The sequence below is a fragment of the Falco biarmicus genome, chromosome 2 (assembly GCF_023638135.1).
Source record: "Falco biarmicus isolate bFalBia1 chromosome 2, bFalBia1.pri, whole genome shotgun sequence".
In the NCBI taxonomy this organism is placed as follows: Eukaryota; Metazoa; Chordata; class Aves; order Falconiformes; family Falconidae; genus Falco; species Falco biarmicus.
The window spans coordinates 64594149-64615601 of NC_079289.1; the positions used below are offsets into that span (position 1 = coordinate 64594149).

General features: G+C 37.3%; 1 protein-coding gene across 1 annotated transcript in view; it reads right to left on the minus strand.

The window, feature by feature from the left end:
• Positions 1 to 21453, minus strand: part of TUBGCP3 (tubulin gamma complex associated protein 3) — a 53910-nt gene that overhangs the window by 7068 nt on the left and 25389 nt on the right. Inside the window, exons 8-17 of the mRNA XM_056328630.1 lie at positions 18399 to 18524; positions 14747 to 14815; positions 12026 to 12158; positions 10544 to 10710; positions 8692 to 8802; positions 8179 to 8287; positions 3473 to 3662; positions 2037 to 2172; positions 1159 to 1227; positions 207 to 342 (exon numbers count right to left, since the gene is read on the minus strand). Of these exons, the coding sequence (XP_056184605.1) occupies positions 207 to 342; positions 1159 to 1227; positions 2037 to 2172; positions 3473 to 3662; positions 8179 to 8287; positions 8692 to 8802; positions 10544 to 10710; positions 12026 to 12158; positions 14747 to 14815; positions 18399 to 18524 (1246 nt within the window). The remainder of the gene's footprint in view (positions 1 to 206; positions 343 to 1158; positions 1228 to 2036; positions 2173 to 3472; positions 3663 to 8178; positions 8288 to 8691; positions 8803 to 10543; positions 10711 to 12025; positions 12159 to 14746; positions 14816 to 18398; positions 18525 to 21453) is intronic.

Below are 21453 nucleotides of genomic sequence, written 5' to 3' on the forward strand. Positions count from 1 at the left end.
ACAAAAACACACAACCAAAGATTAAGTAGAACAAACAGGAAATTTTCACTATCATTTACCATTAAATAGTCAAGAGAAGCAATAAAATGTAAGATTCATCTGTCCCAACAGACTTCACCCCACCACCCTCCAACACACAGTTTAAAATAAGATGCATTCACCTAAATCCAGTTTATAAGTATGTCATCCATTTGGGCTTCTCTCACCTGGCATACTTTTCAGAAGCTTTGCATTGCACATGTGCCCTTTCCATATATCAGTAAGAATATATTCCATTCGCTTCGCTCTCCAAAGGAAATTAAATACTCTTAGATAGTGGCTCATGCACTCACGTGTAAATACCTGCAAACCAAAAAATATCAGTACAAATTTAATAGACATACCATTATTTTCTGAAGGACCAAGAACCTCTTCAGAGCCCATCTTATCTGAGCCATGCAGTTTCTTGGTAAATACTGTCAAAACAAAATCCCTGGAAACCCCAGAGTTTTTGGAGATCCTCCCCTCAAGGGCTGAACAGGGTTAACTAACACTCAAGCAGGCACAGGGTACTGCAGGAAGCATAAGGAGGGATGAACATGACAAAGCCTAAACGTTTAACTCTTTTTAATCTACACCTGAAAATTCTTTCTGCTGGTCAGGCTCACATTTTGATGCCCTGTTTGAAAAAAAATAGTCTTTACAAGTTCTTTATAAAAACGAAATGCATTCTGATTGATAGTACAGCTATTTTTTCAGTACTTTAACAAACACTACCTATCAAATTTCATTTAGACAGTACAAACAGGTTTTCCTCAAACATATTATTCAGTTCCTTGCAAATTATCCCAAATTAGCAGCTACAGACTAGCAATAATGGAAGAAGAGGAGCACTCCATTTATTAAGTACTTGCTAAAATCTCTGCTGGAACAAATGAAATACTGATTTTCAGTAATGATTGTTTTAAATGTAGCTTTTCAGCACTAATGGTTAATTTGTAAGAATTGATATTTTGGCTTAACTGTTTATACAGTGGGTACATCCTAGATGCCAAAAAAAAAAGTCTCCCTGATTTTACACTCCAGAATAAAAAGTTATTTCAATAAAAAAAATATTTAGCAATTCAATTCAATATTCAGACCAGTTCACAGCCAGCAGTGTATGACATATGACATTACCGTTGCTATTGGGCCATCAACATGATAGTCTAAACTGAAGACATCCCATCCAGTGTCCCCAGGAGATACCTGCATTAAAAAGATACGCTACTTTCAGTGTATAATCAGAGCATACTTGTGCTGAAGACCAACTCTCGCTTACTTTTCCATTCTCCATAGCCTATGGAGAAATGAGCATCCACGTCAATACGAGATACAGGAGTTCCTTGTCAAAAGTAGTAGATTAAGCAAAAATGAATCAAAGTTTGAAACAAGGGTGGGATTCGTCTTACTCAAATGTTGATGTTTGTAATGTTAATGTTTTTTCACTGGAGCTTGTAGAGGAAATGAAGGGAGGGAAAAACTTCTTAGGCAGGACTCAGTCTGAGGTATACACTTATTTCAGATGTTACAGATCATCAGTTAACTCACACCTCTGGGACTGGAGCTTTCTCATTAACTCAAGTTACTTACCAGAGGTCTCCTTCATGAAACACGCTTTCATTGCTTCGCTCTTTTTAACTGCTGGTGACACAGAGACTAACCCCAGATTCTTGTAAGAGTAACAGCAGTAGGAAATGTTTGCAGAAACTCAAGTCAGGGCCACCAGTATGAATTAGTGTTAGACCCCAAAAACTCAACTTCATATTGTCAATGAAACTGCTGTAAACCCACAGCTTGAAGTACAAATAGACAATAGGCAGGAAATGGGAAAAGAAGAAAAAAGACTTACTACATAAGGTTTACATAATTCAAAGTAGACTTCAATGGAAAGGGAGTGGGAAATGTATTTACTATATATACACATGAAATTTTGTTTTCATATAGATATCTGCACATATACACATACATAAAAAAAAAGGTATGTTTCAGGTCAGAGTTATCATGATGCAACATACCTCCAGAAGTCGAACATCCAAGCGTTTCAGAATCTCAGGATTGTCAAACTGGGCATTAGTTGCCCTCACTGCTGTTTCAAGGATGCCAGTCAGATTATGCTGATATAAGGTTGTAGCTGGTCGTGCAAGCTCTGGCCTGGTGGTTATGAAGTAAACAGTCATGGCATATTACTGAAATATTCTGCAACAGTGATTTGGTAGTAACTACAGCACACAGTGAAACACTTTTCTGACAGATTTGAAAAACCTCTCAAATTACTCTTTCTGTCTTAAGAAGAAAATTAATGGGCAAAATATTTGAGCCCAAAATACTGAGGGTATGTTAATTTTTGTGCAGCTATACACCTGAACACCAGCATGAAGAGTAAGTTTATCCTCATTTAATGCCAGTAATTTGAAATTACCAGGATTGCTAGCATAACTATTCTGTAATTTGAGTCGCATTCATATCTAAAATGAGGCAGATTACATCATTAACATATCAAACCAATAATTTCATTTCAGTTTTGAGTGACTTACTGATAGCCATCTCACAGGCTTAAAAGTGCTGGCAGCACACAAAGCCACGCCCTCTATGTAACCTAAACTTTCCAATGAGTTACAACATGCAAGTAACAAGCACCTTGCCCTGCTCTTTTCCCCCCATGATCAGTACTGGAAAGCCCCTTACTACTTCTGCCTCAAATGTAATATTGACTCCACAAACCAACCTTATTCTACTTCATACTAATTTTCACTTTAAAAGGCATGGTTACGTACAAATGGCCACCAGACGACGTTGACTTTGATTCACAAACAAGTTAATGGAAGATCAATTACAAAACCTGCCTTCTAGACGAAAGGAAAGCTGTGTAAAGGACATTTTTGATAGACTAAGTTTCATTAGTAGCAGCAGCATGTAGAAACAGTGAGCTTGCAAATACACTTTAAGAACCAAAACTGATACTTGTGAGTGCACCTGAGTGCTTAAAAGAGAGGCTGCTGAGGCATCAATTAAAATTATAAAAATACATTGAGGGGTTTTGTCACAGTGTTTTGACCAAACACCTCCAAAATACAGAAGCCTAACATTCACAGCAATGCTAATTAGCAGCATCAAGAGCAACAGGAATTTTCTCCTTAAACTTGCTGACAGGAACAAGAGACGTACTAACAATCTTGAAGCTGTCACAAGGCCAGCGTAAAGACATTTATATTAATGCAACTTCTCAAGACATTGTGAAATGGTACTGTATATACTTCCTACAAAGAATGAAGAACAAAGTATAAGCCTCAGGGTCAAAAAAACTAAACCCAAAATAGAGTTTAAAAGTTCAATGAAATCTGCGTAATACTATATTTAAAGGGTTCCTTTCCAAAAGCAAAACAATTTCTGTCCTGGTCATACACGTTTGCAAGCATCAGAAATTCAACAGTTATCCTTCCTACTCTCTTACTTGAGCAAGTCCATTAAATGCCTGATAAAGTCTCCTTGACCAAGTAGTAAGTAACGCCTCATGGCCTGCATATGTTCCAGTAGGTTGTACTTCTTATTGAGAACATCCAGAAGGTATTTGCTAGTCTCAAAATAAGCTGCATCAATTTTCTCTTGAAATGCATTTTCCAGATCTGTGAACAAATCAGCAGCTGAAAAAAAATAAAGAAATAGTTAAAATTAAATTAGTATTTTTTCCAAAAACAGAGCCAAACAAACTTTGGATTGAAACATACAAGCAGAGAAATTGCTATTTATTCTGATTACACATTTGGCATAACCAAAGTGAAAGCAAGTCTAAAGCAGCCCATACTTCAACATTATTACTTTTAATCTGTGCCCAGCTTGTACTTTCCACGAGCTTGTATTTTGTTGCTTTTTACATAGAAAGTGATATTTATTTTTTTTTTAGCTTGCTCCAATACTACAATTTAGAGATCTAAAAGTTAGGGAAAAACTTTGTTGGGGGAGATCTAAATCAGAAGTCACTTCTAAGGTGGGAGAGGGAGAAAATAAATCAAATCATCGGTTGGAACATTCAACAGCTGAGGTCCTACCTATATGTCGGAATTAGAAAGGAAGGAATGTCCTTGTGTTACCTGGGACAGCCAGGAACCTGATGTTTTCTTCTCCACCTTCAATGCATGGCAATTTTGGGGGCAGAAAGTAGGACATCACCCTTTAGTAGAAAGCAAGTTTCACTCTTTTCTACAACTACAGGCTTAAGAAAGGGACTGCGATAAGGTTGTTACAAGATAGCAAGAAGTGTGGCCTCTTCAGCAAAACTTCAAATACTGGACTGTCAACTATTGTAAGATACAGACCTTCCTCAGCATTAAAGGATATACTCCCACTTTCAATGTTTTTTAATTACACAACTATTACTCTAAAGGTGAAAAAATTAAGATCCAGGTACCAACTTAGTGTAAGAGTGCACCACCTGCTCCAGGATTAGTCTCAACCTGTACTGCAGATAGGAAGCACTGAAACCAAGTTTCACGTTGTTCAGATGAGATTCAGCCTCAATTAATACAATACTTTTAAAATGAAGAAATTAACAATGATTCTAATAAAGAAGTCACTCTTTAACGAGGGAAACCTCACAACGTCTGGTTCAATGAAATTCCCTGAGGGTTCCAAACTCTCAATCACTAACCTGTGAAACTCTCCATAAAAGACAAGAAGTGCAAGCACATGCAGAGATGTCAAAGAGGTGACACCTGTCTAATACATTGCTGCGTTCAAAATCCCTACATTAGGTAAGGACTACTTAGTCAAGTAACACACATCAAGTTTAGGAGATGTGAGAATTAATACAGCCTCTACTCTCATAAGGAATCCTCAAAGTCCTCTTTCCAGTCACTGACAGCAAACAGGGAGAGACAGCTCACCAAGGTCTCCGCTCTCTCTGGTCAAGGCAGAAATCTGTGATCTGGCAATGCAATTCTTGCATTGCTCTGGTAAGAAAGCATGCAGCGGTGTTCCCACTACGGGGAAAAAGGAAAAAACATCAGTTCATGCAAATGCATTTGTCTCACTGGTACAGGGCAACAGGGCAGTAAGAATATTCAATCAGTTCTGACTTTCATCTACTCTTTCCCCATCAGGAGATCCTGCCCTCCTAACTCCTGTCTTCAAAAGATGGGTTTGAGTGTGGCTGCTTGTATGTGTAGTGGCACCAGCCATCTGATGTGCCACATGGCTTCACTGCTGGCTTTATAGGAAGAAAGAAGAACTTTCAGAAGGGAAAAAAGACTGGAAGAGTTTCACAGACAGAACACAGTAAGTTACAATACCCCAATAATCTGTTCCTGCAAGTGTCTTTCCACAAGATACTGGAAGCCTAATGGGCAAAACAAAAGAGGGAACAAGCCAATCCAGAGAGTTATGATCTTCAGCTACTGGACACAGTCGTTAAGCCTAGGACTGGCACAAGGCACAGGCAAAGCGAACAGGCAGCAGGCAATTGCCTAGTTTGCCTATGGCAAGCCTACAAAATCACACATGCTGGTCCTGCCTCTGCTCAAGTAGGGGTAAGCATGTGTAAGGCAGTACTTACTTAAAGCTGAGGACACATGAGCCAGTCTCAACTTCTTATCCCAAGCAGAAAAAAAAACCCAAAAGCCTTTCCCCTCTCCTTAGTACTGCCCCCCTTGCCTTGAGGGAAATGACCTCGCCATAGCCCTTCATCTCTGAGACTGGAAAATTCAAGTTTACATGTAAACACACCATCTCTACATACATGCCCACCAGCACAGGCAATGCGACATCCCTGTCTGACGTGCAAAACTACCAAAAAGGTTGCTTACATGAGACCTAGACACAAGTTTTTAACACTGTGCAAAATTATCTCAGGACACTCTGAAAAGCCAGAAATGGGTCAAGAAAGGGTCTGGCAAAAAGCACTGATAAACAGGTCCACGAGTTGCTACTGAATGTACTGGTGTCATGTCATTCCTGGTTTAGAAGTTCCCAAACTGGACAGCTAGAGGTTGGAGCTGAGATCCCCAAGTGCCTGCTACAAACCCCTGATTCAGGCAAGATGAGCAACTTCTACACTGTTCTTCATCTCTGACTTCCTGTTTTAATACATGTTCAGGCAGTTTTTTACATCATGATTACTTCAGTATGAAAAGGAAACTGGGAAAACACGAGAGTTAAAGTTCCAAAGCAAATAAAAAAATATTAAAAAAATATAGCCAAACGCATAAAACGTTCATATGTAAAATGAGAAAAAGCATCCAGAATTGAGACTGGCATCCTAGCTTTTCATCACCTTATTATAAGTAATTATCTGAAAAGACTCTTACGATGTTGTCAGATGGCACAAACAAAGACAACAGGATGCATTTCCTAAATCACTGACACAGAATGTTCTTTCTGGATTGAACAGGTCAAATGCCCTTAGTACAAATGCAGTTCAGCACAGAATCAAGGCAGTGCAATACCACGAGGTATTTAGGCTGCAGACCATAAGCTCAGCACACCTTCAGCACACTGCAGATAACAGCAGGTAACATCCTTTTCTAAAACTATGCTTCTGTCTGAAACGGGTATTCTCAGCACTTAAGATCTGCTTTGAAGTTCTTGTCCCCTACATAACAGGGAGCCTATATTTGTGCAGATCTCCCATTCAATCAAGGAGAGAGAAACAAGTGCAAATTAAAAAAACACATTGGAAAAGCATGGCCATAAACACTGTTCAAAAGTGGTGAAAGTAGATTAGCCAAAGAATGTTTTTGCCTTTTCCAGGAGCAGCTGGCAAGATGATGGTTGAAATGCATTTACAGTCCCTATTCACCTAACCCTGACCCCTCTCTGCACTTTAAGTGCATCTTTGACCAGGCAAGTGGTGCACGTGGCACAAAAATCACATTATTAGATGAAATATTCTTGCAGACGTGAATGTGATTTTATTATTAGAACATCTTTAATGGAGGTACTCATGCTAAAAGTCCATGTGGTGAAGAGTTAGTATAAAGACTAATCCAAGGTTAATTTGGAGGGGAGAAAAAAAAAAGTAGTAAAAAATAAGACAATCCCACAAAACCAAGCTTCAAAGTTATATATACTGAAGTCATATTTGAGTACAGGAATAACAGAAAAGATACTGTACAAGATGTCAAAAAGCACAAAGGATGCTCTTCGAAAATTAAGTAAAGAACCTGACAGAAAAAACAATGTTTAGATAATTATTCTTCTGGTAAAAAAGCTGGATATACTAGTAGGACACCATTATACCTTTAGAAACTGTGTATAAATTAGCATCAGAGAAATTATCGCAGTGATACATCTTAACAATCAGACTCTCTTTTGCATATTAAGCAAATCATAAAAAGAAGTTATAGTAAAATACCCCCTTCCTCAGAAGAAAGCAAGTTGTTCTTTCTCCCAGATGTAGCAACTTCCTACACATTAGCTTACTGGCTTTGCTTAGTATTTACACATAAAGTCTCCTTGCTTTAGGTGTTTATTTGCTATCTTTCATCATAACAATGTTAATTTCATTTCAAAGAAGCACCAGAAATATATCTAAGTTCTCATTCATTAAAACTGATATCTTTTCTAAACAGAAAGAAATAACCTAAAGGAATTCTGATAGTTAATGTTCTGATGGTTTAATGACTTCTACTAACCTTCCACAAACCCAACTTCCTTCAGACATATTATAGCAGTAGAGTGCATTTACAGGAAGGTTTCTATCCTGTCAAGTTCTACTGCTCATTCTCTTATTTACAACTATCTGATCATTTATTACCTTTTAATTACAATTAATTCAGTATTATTATGGAATCATATGATGAAATACATTTGATGAGAAGTCACAATTACAAAATTCTTAACTGCAGCACTCAAGAATATTCCTGCCCCCACTGCAGCCCTCGCAAAAAAAGTCAGCTGAAGGCAGGCAAGTTTCTCAGTGGTTTAATTCAGAAATCCAGTACACTAACAACCATCCAGCAAACCTATCAAATTAAGAAAATTACACAAATGCATTTTCATACATCATTTGTAAAATGCAAGTACCCATTAAAATACCTGTATTCTAGGGCAGATGGGACTTTTGTACGCCCTTCTATCCCACTATCCAAAATATCAATTTATAGTCTAAACCAAATATTGTACAGAACTCAGTTCAAAGGGAAGAAGCTAACACTGATACTCTACCATCTTTTGAAGACTCTGCAGATTTTGCCACAGCAATCACCTTTGTGGATGGAGTTTGATCATGACAAACTTGATGCAAGAAGTTTATGGATTTTCCTATTAGGAGGACCTGAACAAAAAAGGATTATTATTTTTTTTTAAAAAGTGATTTGCATACAAGAAAAAAACCCACCAAACCCCACACCACACACCAAACAGAAAAGCCACCCACAACCACCAGGGCAACAGGGTATTTTGTCATCTTTCTGTGCTCTTAGCCTCACAATACAACCACAGCAATCCAGAACTTCAAAGCTAACACAAAAGTGTTAAAACTTCTTTTCCCCTCTTCAGATCTCCTTAAACAAAGCCTATCAGTTAGCGAATGGAAAGGAGAAAGCGTCTAATTCCTCAGCAAAGAATTCTAAAATTCTTAAGATGATTATTTGTTGTTAAATTTGGTCTGTTTTCTTAATGGAAATCTAAGCAGCAGATATGGCAAACAAATAATCAGATTAACTTTTGAATTCATACCTTCTTTGATTGCTCCATTGTAATAAAAGAAGGGATCATTGATTTCCTCAAAGTGTATTTGTCATGCCACAACCGATCAGTTTTAACTGTAGGATCTGAAGCTACAAAAAACTGTAGATTGAAATAAACATTAAAACCAAGAGATTAATGTAAACTCTCTCCCCTACTGTTTCATTTTGTATTCAGAAAGCTGTAAAAATATTCTGTGTTGTTCCTTTAACTAAAAAAAGAAAAAAAATATTTTCATAGCTAACTTGCAGGGTTATCCTGGCAATTGATATGTAAATTCAATGCTGACCAATATGAACTCTGACAAAAAAAGTTAAAGATAAGCTCAAATAATTTAATCTCCTCTGTACTTTATGAAACCCTGACTACCTCAGGATACAGTGAAGTGCACTATCTATAAAACATCCACTATGAAATACAGAAGCGTACAGCATTTTCCAGCAATTATTTGTACAGTTACCGTAGGAGATGAAGTTCAGACTATAACATGCTTTTATTTTACTGGTTCTATTTTAACAGATCCAGAATTGTAGGAGGGGAAAAAAAACCACTCACACACACATCCCCCAACCAAACCACCACAAAACCCACACCCAAGAAATCCTGCAATTGAACAGGTGATCAAATGCTAAGGTCTCTCAACTCCATGCAAGAGAATACTTTTATGTGTAAAAATTAGTTTTGTTAAAATGACTTGCGGATGGATTTTGTCCTCATTTTGTGAAACAAGATAGCCATTTTTGGACAAGAACTTTTTTCACTGCCTCCAAATACCACTTCCACCAAGAACGGCCAATTGTCTTTGTTCAAAAACTGTGTCTATGGTATAAAAATTGTAGCTTTCAGTGTAGGACCTCCAACAGTGATTTTCAGTATTAAGAACAGTCTTACAGTCCACACGTAAATTTTTAAACAAAGTTGAAAGCTAAAGAATGCTATAAAACCCCCAAAAGACAACACTTCACATGTCTGAAGAGTAGTCTATTTTACACTTCTAGCCATAAAGATTCATAGACATTTCATACAAGTCTCCTAATCCTGACCTTGAAGATCAGCTGTGGATGATATTTATACTCATTTTAATTTTGACCCAGATGGACAGTTTCAGAAATCTGACAGCGTATTTCACACTAAAATAAAGTTACTCAGATGCGTCTCAGAAGTGCTCAATTCATTTTTAATAAATTATTTTTTTTGGCTTCTTGCAACCAAAAAAATGTCACCTTAACAAGGCTGTACTGGCTGGAGATAGGAAAAAGCGTTGGGAGAGCTTCAAAAGGCATAAAAACATATGTAAGAAGAAAAAGAACAGTTACTAGAACTTGCTGTTACAGAATTCAGAACAAATAACTGTAGTTTCTAGAGGAACTCTGGAATGATAAATCTCTTCTGCCCAATTTGACAAACCAAAGTTATTTATGAAGCTGAGGATAACAGTATGTAGTCAGTAAAATATTCTGAACTTTATTACAAATACAAGTCTTGCGCTCTGAACACAAAGAACTCTGCATACATTACTATCATTACACTTAAGCAAGAAAAGATAAGAGATGACTGTCTCTTCAGAAGCAAGCGTTTGATTTTAGTCCACCATTCTGCCTCTACTAAACAGACTCAGGATATAATTCATTGAAGACAACATACTGCATCATTGCAACCTCCAGATATCATGCTGACTGAATCCATGAGGACAGCCACATTTCATGTTACTGCATGTATTACTTATACATCATATGTTTCCATCACAGTCCAGTTTTCAAATTCTCCTCTAAGCTTCCCACAGATTATACTCCCACAAAGCAAATGAACAGAGATAAAATATTTGTTGTATCACATATATTACCTCATGGTATGTATCTTCCAGCTCTCCATCATAAATCCAGCGATAAAGGAAATTCAGTACAGGATGGGATACTAGGCCAAGGATGTGCTGAACCAGAGATCTCATGTAGGGATCTCCTGTTTTAGTATAGGCATGAACTGCTGAGGCTAGTTCACCACCTTTTCTCCCTGTAAGATCATAAAGCAGAGGAACAGAATTGTATGAAGAAAAAAATATACATACCACACTTACATTCAGCATTCAGTGATTTTAGCTAGTCATATGTCACTCAGAGCTTGCTGAACCACAATTCTAAAACGTAGCAAAAGTACATATAATTTTTTTTTTAATGTTGACAGAATTCCTAGGTTTTTAAAGGCATGAATCATTAATCTCACTGAAGCATTAAGCACAGTTTTCTGACACCATATTCTGTCTACTTTACAGTAGCTTGGAGGACTGCAAATTTCATGGCATTAGATTACACAAAGGTTGACTTTATGCTTCTCTTCTTCCCCACCACAACAGTGTTACAGGAGCCTTAGTATATTGTGCTTCTCTCCTGTACTTGACTCTCTCTCAGATGTTCTTTGTGCATACACACACACAAACACATTTCCTACTTCTTGGTTTTAGCTTCCCCATGTAGTTCCCTCCTTTAGGTAGTATCTCCTGTCTTCTCACAACTGAAAGGTAAGAGCCTGTCAAAAAAGTGTTTTTAAAAAATAAAATAGAACTAGTACTTGTTTTGCTGCTATGCTGCACAGCTTAAAGGTTTCTTACAGCCACAGCATTCAAAATTTTCATGAACGTCTTAAAGTAAAGCCCACTCTTTTTCAGAATTGTTACCAGTTCCAATAATCAAGGTAAAACAGATGTTATAAGCTTTTTTGGTTAAGATGCTCTCTCCAAAGGGCCACAATCTCCATTTATTTTCAAAGACAGCAAAGCTGACGTACTTTCAGGGTGAAGCATAGCCTATGGGTCAGTTACCGGTCAAAGTTTTCACCACTCCTCAGTGTTTTCTTATGGATTGCCAACACAGTCACACACTATTTGCAGACTTGTAAAGTTCTGTTGTTTCACATGAGTCTGCAGACAAGTTGCAAATTACTCCTATGTGCCATTATACACAGAGGAATAGCATAATACTCATACATAGAGAAGAGACTAAGTCAACCATTTCATAATGTTTTTTTTATCAGTGTAATGTTCTCTGAAGGATGACTAAAACTGAAATAATTGAAAACAGCATTAAAAGTGTGTGCTTAAAATTTGAAGGATTTCTCAAGCATGTTCTAGTTCAAAAAAGCAAAAAAGTGTAAGTTATCAAACAGCACTAATTTTTCAGGTTTTTTTGCTTGAACTAAAAGAAAGAATATCCTCTGGATTAGCTACTTAATTTTCTAAAAAAAAACATTACAGTAATATTATTGATATCCACCTTTGGCATGCACAACCAAAGTTACACATTTTCCCCAGAAATATTAACATTAAACAGACCTTGACAGTGATCAACAAGTGCTGCAAGGGTCTTTAACCTTATTTTAGGATCATATGTCCAGACTAGAAGACGGCGAAGTGTTAAACTGCTCTCAAGTCCCAAATTCACACCCTGATCATCTTCCAATTGCAGCTGATCAAATGAGAAAAACAGAAAGACATATCAAGGAACAAAACTGGCAAAACTGGTATTTCATAGTTTTTGTTCTGAAGTTAGCTTTTACTAATTCACTTGAAATACCCAGTAGTATATGCTCTCTCATTAAATCATTGGGCCAAAACCTGAGAACCACACAAGTGGAAATAGAGAATCAAGTCTATGTAAAAGGACAGCAACAAGTATCACAGGGCAGGCAGAGCAAAAAGGCCAATAAAGTTAAAGAAAACAAGATGATAAATAGTGAAAAAAGGAGAGAGAGCGCGCAGAGATCCTGAAAGACAGCAAACAGTGGCCAAAGAGATGCATCCTTGCTCAGCCCTTCTAAAAGCAGTTTACAGATCTGCCTTCCACAAATTCGTACACACTTTCTCATCCTGTTGGTTCTACCTTTTGCCATGACATCCTAGGCAAACATTTTGGAAACTGGCTACCCTTCTGTTTTATATCAACCTCTTCTTTCTTTCACAGAGTGCCTCCTTTCCTCTCATAGCCATTCATCAAATCCCACAACTTTGTGTTTTGCTTATCCTTCATCAGTCTGGAAGCCTCAGCCACAGCTCCCCTGTGCCTTTTCCTCTTCAGCCTCAAGAGACTGAGCCCATCTCCCTGCTCCCCACACACAGGAACTGCCCTGTGCTCCTGAGGGTTCTAACAGACTTTCTCCTTCTCTACCTCCCCACTGTCTGAGAGGCCATCAGGACTGCACACAGTGCTCCAGTATCACACCGACACCTGCTGCCTTCTCAGGCAGCGCACATCTCCTTGGCACCCATATGCACACCATGTCCAGCAGCTCACACAACCACCTACAAGGATGCCAAGGCTTTTCCCAAATTGGGCCTACTGATGCCAAATCCAGTACTGGGGAAGCATGCATTAGAGTAGCTTTCCTCCAGATAAAAACTTTGTATTTCCCATACTGGGACCCCCCAGCATCTGTTTACTCACACAGCTTCATGCTGCTCTTTGCCACAGAGAGCATCCAGAGTACCAATGTTAGCAAGCTTTCATTGACAGACTGGAAGATTTCACGCTGCCTTACCTTCTCCAGATCATCAACTAAAACCACTGCCAGCACCTCTCTTTGGGGAAGAAGGAAGAAGAAGAAGAAGGCAGCACCACGCAGCCACTTGCTCACTCCCCCTCACCCAGAGGGATGGGGAAGAGGATCAGAAAGGAATGCAAAACCCAAGGGTTGAGATAAGAACAATTTAACAGGGAAAGCAAAAGCTGCGCATGCAAGCAAAGCAAAACAAGGAATTAATTCACCACTTCCCATGGGCAGGCAGGTGTTCCACCATGCCCAGGGAAGCTGGGCTCTATCACGCATTACAGTTACTTGGGAAGACAAACACCGTAACACCAGATGTCCCCACCTTTCTTCTTCCCCCAGTTTATATAGCAAGCGTGATGTCATATGGTATGGAATACCTCTTCGGCTAGCTTGGGTCACCTGTCCTGGCTGTGTCCCCCCCCAGTTTCCAGTGCCTCCCCATCCCTCTGGCTGGCAGGGTCCAAGGAACTGAAAAGTCCTTGATTTAGTATAAACATCACCCAGCAATAACTAAAACCATCAGTGTGCTATCAACATTGTTCTCACATCAGAGCCAAAACACAGCACTGTACTAACTACTAAGTAGAAAATTAACTCTACTCCAGCTGAAACCAGGACAGGATAGTAGCCAGTAAAAATGAGCAAAAACTACTATGACAGGCAGTCCGAAAGTCAAGAATGTTAAAGAACTGCAAGAAAGTCAAAAGGAATATATGCTTTGAAAATGTTTACAGAAGCCTATGGCAAAACTATAAGCTTTTTAAAAACTGGAATTTTAAATGGCATTTTAATTTAACTCAGGTCAATTATCAAGACTAATTTTTTCTCAATTACAAATAAAGAACTCCTTGAAAATCCCATATAAAAAAAGTAAGCAGAATAAATAAAAATATCTAATTTTTATTTTAGTGCTAGCCTCTAGGTGCACTTACCTATAAATACTTGTGGACAAACTGCAAGATTATCAGCACTGAGTTGGTCTATACATCACAGAAAAATAATAAAACACTGGAACATCTTACTCTTTCTAGACAATGGAAGGGTCAAGGAAAATGCACAAACTGCCTCAGACAGAATAAAAAATTGGAACTGTTGTTGCTAGCTGCTGAACCACACATTGCTTTAAATACAGAAAGATATTTTTTTTTCCTCCCTTAAAAGATGTATCATGCTGTTTGGGATTTGAATGATGAAGATATCACACAAGATGAAACTGACAAAAGGGATGCAAAAAAGGGACGCAAAAAAGGGACAGAGGCTTAGAAATACAGATTACATTCCTTGCTTACGTAATACATCAAATAACTGTGACTTTCTAACAGAAAAATATTTATTGGTACATATATCCAAAGAGTAAGAAAGGTACAAGTTAGAGAATTGCATCTACTGTCAATAGAAAGTGCCGTACCTCCTCCCCTTTCTAATGGGATGCCTAGGCATACCTTTTAGGAGATACTCAGATAATGTAAAGCAAAATAAGAAGTTAAACAAGAACCACTTAATTTACCTGAGAATGTAAAACAGATAGAAGTCGGTAGTATTCTTTAAGTTCCTGATGTAAGGCTGCACAAAAACTCTGTAAGAAAAAGAGGAGAAAAAAAGAAAAAGAAGAAAAAAAAAAAATCAGGAAAAGTCTTCATGGTTTAATCTAGGATAACTTTTATCCTATCACCACACTGTGAAGGTAGATATGTATTTCCTAAGAGGAATCAAGCTACAAGTTTCAGCATAAACCCAACTTTTAGAAAACTGGCCAAAGGCTAAGTACTTCCCTAAAAGATGCACAGGCCTTTTCCAAGAATACATACGCATTGTCAAGTGACTTTGTTTCTTGCTGTCTTAATTCTATCAACATATTAAACTATAAGCATAACTCTCCAAATAGATATATCATCTCAATAAAGACATTAATAATTACCATAGGAATGTGCAAATCATAACATGACCCACAAGTTTTCTTTAATGATTATGTAAAATATAGTATGTAGTACAAGTAAGAGTTTCAATTTCAGGAAGGCCTCTAGTAACAGAACACAGACATTAGGCAACCATCATTACATTTACAGTATAGACTATATGAGATGAACGAGAAAATACAATGCTCATAAAAGAATACTCCCAGTAAGTGCTGCTGGATCGAGTACTCTAAATTTTTGGTCTTTTATAATTTGTATACAATTCTTCACTTGGCATTGAAGAAACAAATAACACCAAGTATAGCCTAAGAAATCCATAAAATGGGCAGAACTTAACAGGCCTGAACGAAAGCAAAGATTCTTCTTCGTAAAACAATGAAGGACAGCTACTTTAGGTTGTTTAAAAATAAATAAAGGCAGATTTTAAAAACAGTTCCCGGAAGAATACTTGTTTAGTAACAGATAGTTTTCCACAGTTTGGGGTCCTGGGATTTTGCTTTGTTTTTGTAGTGTTCTTAATCTAACATACAGACTAAAAAAAATCCTGCTACATATTTTCTAAGACGGAATTAAAAATATGGCTCATTAATTTTGGACTGAATTGAAAATCTTGGACTTTAAGCACTTTTGGGGTTTTTTAAGATGTTTTTGTTTGTTTGTTTGTTTTTTAAGAGTAATTCCATGCACACATAAATTCTTCAGAATTGATTTCTTAACCAATTCTTAGCTCATGGTTTTGATACCCATTTTAATGGATTTTTTTAATAGGAAATTCCCCGGGACTCCCTCAACCCCTTGTAAAGGTCACCACAGTCAAAATAATTTGGAAAAAATAAAGAAAACCTCACAAAAAGAACCCAAGAGCTTGAAGTAAAATATTTATTCAATACAGTATGTACAAAGGAGAAATCATTGCTATAAGCACAAGGAGAAAACAAATCATCTTTCCTGCTAAGAGACCTAACTGCTAAGAGGCTAAGAAGCCTAGGGGGGACAAAACCCCCCAAACAACCAGAAAACAAAAAACCAAAAAACACATTAATCTTGCCATTCCTTTATAAGGAAAGAGTGTTCCTTTGTTTAACTCAACATTATAAATTAGAAAGAAATTTGAAATTAATTTTATTCCAGAGGATACTGAAGGGCAAAAAGAAATCCCCTTGCGTGTAACTCCACTTTTCATTTCTTCTCACTTGCTTCTTCAGTACATTTTTTAACCTACTAAATTAGCACTTGCCAAGACAGAGGGCAGAGTAAAGCCTCCAAGAAAACATTCAAAGGCCCCATACAACTACTCAAAAAGTGAGAACAGTAATCACTGACTTTAGTAGCCAAAATGATCTAGGATCTAACTGGCCATCAACTTTTCAGAGACGCTTTAGAAGTTAAAATTTACATCCAGTGCCAATTCCTGCATCGCAAACTACAATTTTTGTTTCCCAAACTGTTACGGAAAACTGGACATTATCCTAGAATTCTGATTTGGTCTACAGCAAAAGAGAATTCAGGAAGGAAGCAGAATGCTTGTTCAAGAGAAAAAAATTCAAGAGAAAAAAAATGCCCACACCTCAACTGGATCTAAATGGGCAAAATGGCAAAATAGAAGGCAAGTCATATTTCATTGCTGATTGCCCTCAGAAAGCAAAAAGAATAAAGTAGAACTTAGATACTAAGCAGCAAAGGTAGAAGAATATAGAATATAATGTTAAAGTGTAGTATATTGTTATATCTCTACTCCTAATAATTGTCAATACCTGACATTTTGCATGGTAAAACACAGTCACCAGAATCATAATAGAAGAGGTGACTGATTTTTCCTACATGTGGTTTAAACAGGGGCTTATGTAAGCATTCTTTTAAAACGTTAAGCAAAAGATGCTTTAGAATGTACAGTATATTCTTGTGCTAAATTCTTAATGCAGTGTGCAGCACCTGAAATTGTCAGCTATAAAAGCCTTGATGAGCAATGGTATATATGCTTTTCGCCCAGATACTGACAGCAGGAGTAGAATATATGTTTTTATTTGTACAATTATGTCCTAGAAATACATATAAGTGCTTGCCTCAAGCAAAATTATCAGCGTTAAAGCTATGCAGATTCAGCTAGATAACTGCACAGCCTTCTGCACAGGATCTGAAACCTGCATATGGTAGCTAAGATATTGCACATTTAAATTCACTGAAGAATTAAAGTTCTCCCCTTACTGTAAACTTGAAGATTAAAGTCAGATACAGCAAAAATAAGCATAAGCAGGAAGCTACTAAATAAAGAATAAGAAACTTCACCCAGATATAAAGGGGAGAGTCTGAAGAAAATGCATATACAGTAGCACTACCATATAAAACATGGAAATCAGCATTGGATCACTAGAATAATAATTATTTATATGTAACTAAAAGGGTTACTTAGAATAAGAGACAGAAGGGAACAGAATAAAACATTAGAAAAGTAGGAAGCACTACAGTGTCTCTACTGACCTCTTAAGAAAAATTAGATTGAAGGGAGAAGCACTTCAATTTCTTGGCAGATTATGTAGGATGTTATGGCTAGAGGCAAGGATAACATTTCTGTCGACTCAGAAGGGATAATATCCAGTTTTACAGAGGGAGCAAGTGAGAGGAAACGGGAATGCCTTAGCAGTAAATGTGGTTTTGGGTATTACAGCAGCTGTGAAGTTACTGTAGACTACAAATCATGATGATGAAACCTATAAAAACAAAAATTAATATTCTTTTGATGCTGTATTCAAAAGAAAGGGCAGAAAATAATGGGGTATTTGCATTTTATGTAAGTTAGTACAGTATTAACACATGAATATCAATATTAGCTGACATGAGCGTCTCCTGCATAGGTCACTAACAACTGAATTGGTGATTAATTAGCTCAGGGATGCCACCATCCCATTTAAACAATGTTTACAAACATGCACGAGTACTTAAAAAACACATGGATTAAAAAAAAAAAAAAAAGAGATTAAGAAAAGGAATCTATGCATGAGACTTTCTCCAGCTACAAATGACAGGGGCAACTCCTTACAACCAGCAAGAGCAAATGTCTCTCCCTTGCCTTCATACTATGACCCATACCAAGAGTGGCAGTCCATAAAAGGAGTAAATCAAAGGATGAATGATCCAAGATCCAAAGTTTGCACATCATTCTAGTACTGCATTTACTCAGTAGTTTCTAAGGGGGGAAACAAAACCAAAATATTATAGCAGAATTCAATTTTTTAGCTGACCTACCTGTCCCACAAGTCCAAATGCACGATCCAAACTCCTCTGGTCTGTGTATTTTCTTATTTTATTATGTAGCCATCCCAACTCTGCAAGTCTACTTGTAGTATCTCTGAGAGACTTGGACAAACTCACCTACAAAGTTAACAGAAAAAATAACTTGCAATTAAGTCAAATCAACCATGGCAATACTTGTTTCTTCATGAAAGCCTCTCTCACAGAACAAGCCAGCCAGGAAACAATCATTTTACATTCTACAGTAGATATAGTTGCCAAACAGACAGACAACCATGTAATTTGCATTAAATTTATACACGTAAGTGTTGAAAGGGCAGCAGCAAAAAACCTACTGGCAACTTTGTGACCTTCCCTTTTGGAAATCTTAATGTAACAGTATTCATATGCTCTTTTTACATTAGGCAGTTACAGCAGTAACAAAAAGGCCTTCAGAAAAGCAGAAGAAAACTGAAATGTTAGTATGTAGAATTGCACTTCATCTTTTCCCGACAATCAGGAAGACTGAAAATATTAGAGCTCTGGAAGACAAGTCAATGACTGAAACTAATGAAGAAACCTAGAGAAAATAATTAGTTATTACTTCATATGAAACAAACCTTAAATAGAAGGCAAACGACCCAATGTCAGACTTTGTATCAGGAACCAAAACTTACAGAATCCAAATTCCAAGGCTAATCTGACAGTAACAGCTTTTATAAGCTATTTAATCACATGTACCTCTGAGCTCTTCTAGTCTGTTTCTACTTTTCTTACACCAGGTATCTCACTTCACCCTGCAAGCCTACCTTAGTCCCAACACCCTTATTTAACTACTACTGTAATTTTCATCTGAATCAGCATGTTTCTTCCTTTACCAATACATAAGACCTGTTCCTCTTGTCCCTTCTTGAGATTTGCTTGTACCACATTTTATCACGTTACCCAAGAACGCCATCACCAAGTTTTCAACATTTTATCGGACAAAAAAACCCCAAACAATCTGACTAACAGATTAGGCCAAGAGGCAAAGATTGACTTTTGCCCACAGCAATTGGGACTATCTCACCTCTATCTAGGTGGGACAATTTTTAACTTGGACAGCCAGCTGGAACAGTCCAAACCAAAGCAAGGAAATGCAATAACAAGCTAAACGGATTGTCAAAGAACTAGAAATAAAGCTCATTCTTTAAGCCTTTCAGTCACCAGTACAGATATTCTCTAAAATAAAAATCAGCTACAGAGCGTGTTAGCCACAGAATTGTGGGCTTGAACCAGGCAGCAGCGTTTGGTTGCAAGTCCAGAGTTCAGTCCCTGGCCCTCTTGTTTAGCTACAGGCACAGTTTTAACTTCTTGAACAACTTCTATAGAATAAATTCTAGCCCAAACAAGCATAATTGGACACAGTTAGAAACTCTTCCTGTAGCTAAAACCAAAGAGCTGACATAAGAAGTATTTAGAATTCTGCAACTACAGAGCACTTGTAAATACAGAGACTGTAAATACAATACACATCTGCTGGAATCAAATGAGGAACAAACAAACTTGCTTAGGTGTTACTACAGTTGTATATCTTAGACCAAATCCGAAGCTGCTAGCTTAGGCAGTGCTGAATGTCACCAACAGACCTAATACTAACACTAACATTAGAAAACATTCAGGCAAGAACAACAGCTTGGGGAGTGTGTTTCTGCAAAAAACAGACTGTGTACCATGACATTTTCTTTGCGCAGCTGAAGAAAAACTACATGCTTTGACTACTATTTTGCCTAATGTAGTCAACACAGCTACAGGAAGTATGATCTTGGTCTTCATCAGAAAAAGTTCCAGCTGCAGCTCTAGTCAGTCAATTTCATCTTCACTAGGTCCAGCAGCTCAGTACAAATGTCCATAATGAAGAAGGATGGAAGACAACTGACTTCACAAAAATAACTGAAGACACAAAGTTCTCAGGAAAAAGCATTATTGACAACAAACCATCTGAATAATCAAACTCCCTGTATTAACAGAATTGGGAATTCAAACTAAATAAAAGTTTTTCACCTCAAACTAGCCTATTTGTTATAAAAAACTACACAGAAAGCTAATGAAACCGATAGTGCCAATTTTGCAATCACCCAGTTTTCTGCACATTCCTCCATAAAAATCTATTATGCTACCTCTCCTTTGCCATATATAATCTAACATATATGGAACATAATTAACTCAGAGCAGGTGTTGAGGAATTACAAACTTTGCAGCATTTACAGGTACATAAGATTACATCCTTAAGAAACTTTTTATTAACAAAATTTAACTGATTTAAAAAGACTTGTGTTTTCCATTTTTCCCTCCATTAAGCAAGTCTAAATATCATAACGTAACAGGAGGAACAATTATATATTTCACTTTTTGCTATTATTATTATGGAGGAAAGAAAATTAGTTCAATTATCAAGATTAAGATAAGTCTGCTGTTTTCTTGGCACATGAAATGGCCCAGAATCAATTCCCCACCATTTTAGGACCACATCATATTCTTGTGGTATAAAGGTCTTCATACAAGTGAAAATTGGAAGCATTGTCTTTCCATTTGAACAAGAACATAAAAACCAACTAGCCAGCTGAAACTGAACTGTGATGCAGTACTGTCTAAATACTGAATAAGGAGAAGATGCTAAAGCAACTAGCACCAATTTTTTTTGTTTGCTCAGCTGACCCAATCTGACCCTTGTTTTTTTCCATATTGCAAATATGCTTAACATCTCACCACCTTAAAACAAGATCTTTCTCCCGGGCTTCTCTCCTGTTCCTCTGCCCGCTATTTGACACCTTCCTTCAAATTCACACAGTTGGATTTTCTATCAAACACAGGAGCTGAAAGCACTTTCTTCAGTTCTATCACCAGTCTTTTCTCGGGTGATCAGCATGATCCCATCTAATCACTTATAAGTTGTTATCAAGACCATAACATCAAGTGGCTAGCATTCATCCCACATCTCAGGCTGTTAAATTTAATCCAGTAATAATGTGGTCAAACACCTGCATCTGCTTTATATTCACTCTTATACAACGGGGAGGGGAAATGATGA